This window comes from Mizuhopecten yessoensis, unplaced genomic scaffold (genome assembly GCF_002113885.1).
Source record: "Mizuhopecten yessoensis strain PY_sf001 unplaced genomic scaffold, ASM211388v2 scaffold4631, whole genome shotgun sequence".
Lineage (NCBI taxonomy): Eukaryota > Metazoa > Mollusca > Bivalvia > Pectinida > Pectinidae > Mizuhopecten > Mizuhopecten yessoensis.
Window position 1 is genome coordinate 1,773,241 of NW_018405643.1, and position 8,325 is coordinate 1,781,565.

Here is an 8,325-nt window from a genome sequence, read left to right on the forward strand (position 1 = left end):
ATAATAGTAATGGTTAAAATTGTGAAAACAAACAACAAAGGCTTGCAATCACTTCCATACATTTAACAAGCAATGAGCACATAATTGAACAAATAAAAGGGTGGTATTTACATGACGTCTTTGCAAAGATTCTAAAATGCAGACGTGAAGAGGTGAGTTGTTATGTCCCGCTTGAACTTGGCCAGGGTATTTGACTTCCTTATAGCAGATGGTAAGCTATTCCACATCGTAGCCGAAACCCTCCAAAAGCATCTGTTTCCGAAGGTCACAGTACGAGATTTTGGGACACACAACAAAGATTCTGACTCCGACCGCAATGATCTTGACGGCTGATACAGGGTAACAAGCTCCTGTAGGTACTGAGGAGCTGTACCATTCAGTGCCTTGTATGTGTATACCAGAATTTTGTACTTCGACCTGTATCGTACAGGCAACCAGTGTAACAAATGATGCAGTGTTCTGGACCCTCTGCAGACGACTAGTTAGTTTGTCAGATATACCACAAATTTATATTTATAAGGACATTTATTTTCACGAAATGGCGAATGCAAAAGAGGCACACCAAAAATGAATATCTCCATCATGACAACTTAATTGGTAAAATAGCATTAGGTTATAATTGCTGTGCACAGTGACTATACTTTAAACAAAGTATACGGTATTGCTTCACCCAAGAGATACGTGTATTCTTTAATGTATACGATAATGCTATACCTTTGGTTAATGGCTATACATGTACTTTAACAGTAGTACACGGTATTGCTGTACCCGAGGTGTGTGTCTATACGCCAACGTATACCATACTGCTGTACCTTAGGTTAATGGCTATACTTTAACCGTAGTACACGGTACTGCTGTACCTGAGGGGTGTGTCTATACTTTAAGGTATACGATACTGCTATACCTTAGAGTAATGGCTATACTTTAACCGTAGAACATGGTATTGCTGTACCCGAGGGGTGTGCACTTTAACGAATATGGTTACTGCTGTATTGGATGGGTACGTCTGTACTTTCCCTTCGTTTGCGAAAATACGATGCACACATTTGTTAGTGACTTCAGATAGTTTGTCAACATTCATTATTATTTCCACCACCGTGTTGTAATGGAAAACGAGTCGGGTTACAAGATAGTAATAGCAGAATGTTTCGAATAAGTAGTGGCAAGTTTATTCGTACTCTTACATTGTATGTGAACATTGATTTTCTATACGAGAACGTGTACACTAATTACTTAGTTTTTAATTACTTCATTTCCCAGTGATGATGTTTAGCGATTATTTCGTATGTATAAGATTCGTGACGTAGAAAGTACATGCCTACTTTGTATTTACATTTTAATTGAAAAAACTCAAATTTCTTTAAACTTCATTCAAGATACATGGTGTATGGTGTATGGTGTATATTTTCACGCATACACATTACCAAAATGTCCATCTGGGATGTTGACACATGAGAACGTTATCCTTTTTACCCGTCAGCATCACCTTTTCAGTCACATCAGTTATTGTCGGGAATCGTATTATTCTGAGGAACAAAACAAAACATAACAGGCATAATCACGAGCTGTTGTCACATTTGAACACATCAAGCAGATACACCCAGCGTAAAGATCGATTGAGTAACACGTCAAAAACTTAAAACAGAACATATCCTGTTGAAGATACATCCACGTCAATTGTCAGTTTTACAAGCATGTTGGCCTACAACAAAGGAAATAAATAAATGTACGACAGTTTGTATAGCAATCTTCATTACTGACAACAGCATTGTAGCGAAGTATATAACATTGAAACAGATATCTACTGCAAAACTTTCGTTATTTAAGGATTCACTTGAATATATTTTTCATGTTATGGAGCTATAACACAAAAAAACGGATTGTACTCTCATCATAAACCCTTTTTTGTGTTATAGCTCCACAACATGAAAAATATATTCAAGTTAATCCTTTTAATTTAATCTATTATACACAATCCCTGTGGAAATCCACTTTTATTGATGGACTCTTTTTTCTCAAAAAATATTGTGCTGCTGTATCAGCCAATCAAAAGCGACGTTACAAACGGCGACGTCATTTTTTTACGTAATGGGCTGATAACATAAATATTTAAGCCAATGAAAATGCTGGTTACAAGCATGATTAAATTATTAATAGAGATTATGTATAATTCCATTGAATTTACCAGGCGCCATCTTGAAAAAAATAAAATCTTTTTAACCCTTTCACCCCTATATAACTTTAGTAAACTCTACCATGCATTGATCTGGATGAGTCCATTATGGTCCATAGTGTTGAAAAGGTTAAAATGTCAGCCAATCAACATAGCACAATTGGTTATACTTCGGAGTGAGTAGAAAGCAGTTTTAACCAGATATTGTTACATGCATGTACATTTAACCATATTAAACGCAACTGTATTGATCAATTTAAGCAAAAACTGGAGATCTGGTATAGATATCTCGTAAAAGTCTGTATGCTATAAAATTATGAGGAAGAACTTTGTTCTTTGAAAGTATCTTGACGACTTCACTTGAATGTTTTATAAATTTATAATATGCGTCCATAGATTGTCAATAGAGGCCGAGGGATGAAGGGAAATATTGATAGAAACGAACAGAATTGTGTATTTTGTAGCATGGATAAAATTTGCGATGAGTTATACTATATTTAAGTGACAGGCACTTCGTAATGAGAGATACTTAAAGTTTGAATGTTTCCTTCCGAGATGAATCGCTCAAACATAAAGACAGAAGAAATCTCTGTAAATATATTAAAATCCACACTGGATAAAGTTAAACCTTTCATATGAAAAACTGTTTAAAATCTATTTAGGATTATATTGAGTGTTCCATCTGTTGTGGACACTGTGATTTCCCAATACCACGGAGTCGGTCTTAGTTAAGGTATAATGGATCTGAATCTGAACGTGCGCCCTCTCTCGGAACCCTTCTCTATGTTGGGCCTTTCATCAGAAGGTGTCTCGGTAGTGTACCCTTTGCTGGTATGTTTCGTGATAGTAGGTTGTCTTTAGGAAGGTATTTAATGGGCGCCTCCAACAGTTAATGCACGGTCAGGAATGTTACTTAATTTTATGATTATCAATCATATTTCTGTAATAAAACGGAATTTATCCAGATGTCGAGCATCAAAGTTGTCTGTAATGTCAAGATTCAAAAGACACACAAAGACATATTGCACAAGACACGATCTCATCCTGATTGCATTAACTTGGCGTCCGTTTATTAAAATATGATACAAGATTCCTGATGTTAAAATAGAACATAGGATCCTGTCTCTAATAAACAGCTTAAAATAGAATACCGATAGACAATCGTCACATTGTGTTAGAGAGAACACGGCTGACGGCCTACGTCTGCTTCAGAACATTAAGCTGTGCTAGTCTCGGCTTACTCAGACAGGCCGAACCATTATTCTCCATTGTTCACGGTGCTTGGAATGCAATCGAGTATTATTTTACGACATAATCTGAATTGTCGTGAGCCTGTAATTTCTTGCGGACTTCACATCGAATTATACTTGAAATGCTGGGAAGAAATAAAAACAGTAATTCACTCTTCGAGCAATTAGTTCGATTTCTACTTCCTTTTTTTGTAGATTTATTAGTTTCAAATTCTCCAACCTCAGCTTACTTAATTTACTGAACTTTTGCATATATTTATTTTAAGTCAGTGCTTCAAACAGGGGTCTTGAATTGACAAAAATGATACAGAGGAAGATGGAGGTATTATTTTAAATCATAATTAAACAGATATACATGTTGTAATGCATATTAGCCCCTTTACACGCTGAAGAGCTTCAATAAAATTAAATATGAATTCTCACTATGCTAAAATGTTTATAACTTATTTGTCTAAACCCACCATATTATATTACATATACAATATTGTTGGCTATCTTTTGATACATTATTTACGTCCTTCTTGTAGTCGTGGATACACTGTTGACAATTTCTAATGGCAGCTTTTGACAAACTTCCAGAAATAAGAAAACTATTTATATTGTCATTAGGCTGGAGGCGGATGCCAATCAAAGGCTGTCTAACCAAGCTGCTTTGTTATTTACATAAGAACAATGAACAATGAAGGTCGATGTTTTTAATATGCTTTATAACTTGTTTTTTTTTTGTCTCTACCCTGGTTCTCGATATGAGGACGTGACATTACTTAGATTTGACCTATATTTACATGGCGGGTGTGGTCGATAAAGCAAAGGAAGCTTACCCTTCTGGAACACCTGGTCTTATTCTCATTATTCGTACCTTTTCAAGGGTGTTTATGTAAATGTTTCCTTTGTTTACATGATGTACATCGTGATCTCATTTTATCGATTATGAATTCATTTTTTTTTTTTTTTAATATTATGGATACTAGCTTGGTTCAGTTTGAGTTTTAAACTGAGCAAAGGCTGTCTCCAAATCTTTGAAATTGAGAAAGAGCAATGAGCATTAAATTCAAATGGGTTTGGTACAATGTATACATTCTACAATTTATTGTATGAGACATCCTCAGAGAAAAACACTATTTGATTGAAATGGTATTAGTCTGAACTGATGTCAAACAATTTGTTGTGTTCTGCTTCTTTTACCAGTTACTCCGATCATTGACATTATGTATAATACCAAAACCGTAAAATACTCCCACAAGCCAAAGGCTTTGCTCAAGACTAACAGAAACAGTGACGTGTTGCGTTTTAACGCCTTTATGAATAGTAATGCGTCCATTTACATGTACTATATTTACACGTTATTTCACTTCCAGAATAGAAAACTAATCTAACTTCATCGATGTTATAACTGTGACATTCCTTACAGGTTTGACATTTAACGTAAAGCTGGAGCTCAACAGTGTCTTTCCTTTCTATATCCGGGTCTTTCCTTTCTATGTCTGGGAACTTTATAGGGTTGAGGCGTCAACAGTATGTCAGAGTATACCTACTTGTGGACCGCCATCATCAGAACGGGAGTTCCAGGGACGCGCGCATGATTTGTTTTCGTTTTTCCTCGATCGTGTTAACTACTTGTACATATAGGTGTCTCTTAGACTGCATTTTCTACGTTTAGTTTCCAGAATACTTGTCGATTGGTATCAATGCACGTACCTTGTACATTTCCAAACATGAATTATGTGTCCTCCCACACAGACACAAATGGTTCGAATTAGACGGTGATGTTGTATTACCAAAGTCTTCTATATGTATCACACGGTGTTCCAGCATCTGTTACACTAGGCACGTATATGTCTGAACTATCTGTACTGGCGAATGATTTTCTCAGATAAATGAAATGATGTGTACACGATATATGTCTCCATTTCCATTTAAAGAATCTTCACACGTCATTGCTGACAACACGGGACTGAGACACAGGACGGAACTAGACAGCATATCACAGCTTCATTATAACAGACCGTTCTCCCGTCTCTGCCATATAACACTCTAATGTGACACTTTTCGATTCATCTCGTTAGTTTTTAAAACCTCTATCCTGTTTTTCTCTCAGTTTCATATACCCAACGGTATAAAATTACAATTAAACTGAAAAATTAACAACTGATATACATGTACATTATAACAAAACGAGAGTTGTCAGCCTCGCGCAATAGTATTTCTAGAGTTGGTCCAGACACCAAGGGGAAGGTACAGGCATGGAATCAATCTTTTAATATTGTGTTCCATTTTTGTAAACTTAAGCATACCTTAATTGTGTCAACGTTTTGAAGTTCAAGTGTTAATCAAACGGGAAATACACGTTTATTATAATATTATAAAGATTTTTCCTTTGTCCGGAGCTGGATTCATGTTTGTATTCTAAATGTTTATAAACATTACCCACCGAACGTTTACCAATCTTAACCTCTAGATGATTTGTTTTGTGCTTTAGAAATTACATCTGTAAAACGCATGTATCCATTCAAGTATTTCTGATTTGTTTTTAAATCGCACTGAAATTGACACAGTAATTTTACCATTCAACTGAAGAAATGACATCCTCGATATCCAGGGGTTACGCTCACTTTCGCTCTCTTCACCCGTGGCATATGTCATAGCAATATTGAAGGCTCGGTGTGCGCCACCTTGTTGATGAGACAAAAAGACTAGTTTGTATGATCCTTTGATATATACGTCAAAATAATCTCGCGGTCACGTAACGGTAAAATTTGACAGGCTTTGAAGTCGGGCGTCTCTCCTTTGTAATCTTCAAAGGACTTGCATCAGACTAGGGATTGGTCAGGTTGTATTTTTGCCCGAGACCAATCAAACAGCTCTCTTCGTGCCTAGTGTAGAGAGCAAAAGTGAGCGTAACCCCTGGATATCGAGGATGTAGAAATGAATGATACAAGTTACCTATATCTGCCATGAAGACGTTGGATTGTTGTAATCATGGAAATAAAAAGCCACACTTTTAAGACAAAATATGATTAAGTTCGTTTTCAAGCCGAGTGGACATCGTATGTTTTCGTGTTCAAAGGGCGATAACTCTGATTTAATTTCGAAAGTAACCAAATGGATAAGTGGTACTCATGGTGTCCGATTAAAGCATAAAAACTATATTCTTGTATTTGAGGTAATTTACACAATGATAACAAATACATACACAGACGTAAAAAAAATGTTAATGATAAAAAGTTTGACAGATTTATTAAGTTACACTTCATATATATTTTACAATAGTAATGAAACATGTGTTCTATACTAAAAGTCCTTAAACTTTGTGTGAGACTACGGAATCATATTAGATCTAAGACCATGGTGAGACGTCTTAAATGCGCGACAAGATTTTTCCAGCCAACTCATTAACTGAACTTGAATTTTTTTACAGTTAGACTGATTAACAATATTATATTTACTATTCATTTGGTGAAGAAATATAGTTTACACTATTACACAATGTAATAACTTTTTTGACTATATTTCTAATAAATGCAAGGATATCTATATTAGGAGAAGCAGTCGGCATTTTTCTCATTATATACTGTACGAAACAATAGAAGTTAATGACATGAGTTTTCTATATATCGGAAGTCAATCAACTGTTATTCCCCCTTCTGTATTTTCCGGTCGGATACAAACTCGCCGTTAGGTGTCGTGGTAGTAGGAGGAAGGAGAGCCAAATAAAGAGGCGTGTCTGCACCTAAAACATGCATAAAAGATTATTTTCCTAATTTGCATCACGTGATGCATTCTCGATATCCAAGGTTATGCTCACTTTCGCTCTCTGCACCCCTGGAATATGTCATAGCAAAGTTGAAAGTGTGCGCTACCTTGTTGATGAGACAAGAAGATTGGTTCGATCCCTAGATAAACATCAAAAGAATCTCGCTGTCAGGTACCGGTAAAACTTGACAGGCTTTAAAGTCGGGCGTCTCTCCTTTGTAATCTTCAAAGGACATGCATCAGCCTAGCGATTGGTCAGTTCTTTTTACCCGAGACCAATCAAACAGACATATTCGTGCCTTCAGTTTTGCTATGACATATTCCAGGGGTGTGAAAAGCGAAAGTGAGCGTAACCCCTGGTATCGAGGATGTCGAGGGGGCTGCGCTTTCATACTACGCTGTATAACTAAATCGCCTGTCAAATTTTCCTGTGTTCTTTTTTTCCGCGCCTTGAACATTCCTTTTTTTTTTATCGTCGTGGAAGACATCGGCAAAAATCGTTTGTTTATGTTTCGTCAAAGTTCTGCATCAATACTCCGAAAGATCCACAATTGTGTTATGTTCTTGTATTATTTTTGATGAACAATCTGTATACCTTTTGATACCTTATCTGCGGCATTGATTCCGTCATTTTTCTTCAGTGCTGTTTTGACTTTCTTTATTATCTGTCTCGCCTCTGTATTTCCTTTAAGTTGTTTTTCGTTCTAGGTCCTTGTTACATTTATAAAATGTCTTTAAAATGGCTATATATTCGTCATCTGCACCTCGTTCAAACCGTTTTGAAAGCATGTTGCTGAGAAACATCCAAGTACAGACTAGAATGACACGTTCTCCGGTTTTCTCACCCGCCATCTGCTGTCCCCATTGCGACACTTGTGATCATTACATGTACTTCATGACGTGGATTCTAAATAAAATGTGACACTAGTTTTCGGCCAAAGCACTTTCAGTGACCCCTGAACAACAACCACAGTCCGTGATAATAGAAGAACTAAGCGGTGATAGGAATGTATGTCACCATACAGAAGGCTTTAAAACTTTAAGTTTGAAAAGAAAAATGTAATACAGGATCAGTTCAAAGTAATTATGTACATGTACATAAGGTAATATTTGAATCGATAATGCATACACTAACATTTAAATGAAAAC

At 36.2% G+C, this 8,325-nt stretch overlaps 1 protein-coding gene across 1 annotated transcript in view; it reads right to left on the reverse strand.

Annotated features, from left to right (window-relative positions):
- Positions 1 to 7,022: 7,022 nt before the first annotated feature.
- Positions 7,023 to 8,325, reverse strand: part of LOC110449545 (carbonyl reductase [NADPH] 1-like) — a 42,995-nt gene continuing 41,692 nt past the window's right edge. The window contains exon 8 of the mRNA XM_021496493.1: positions 7,023 to 7,153. Within this exon, the coding sequence (XP_021352168.1) occupies positions 7,056 to 7,153 (98 nt within the window). The 3' untranslated portion in view covers positions 7,023 to 7,055. The remainder of the gene's footprint in view (positions 7,154 to 8,325) is intronic.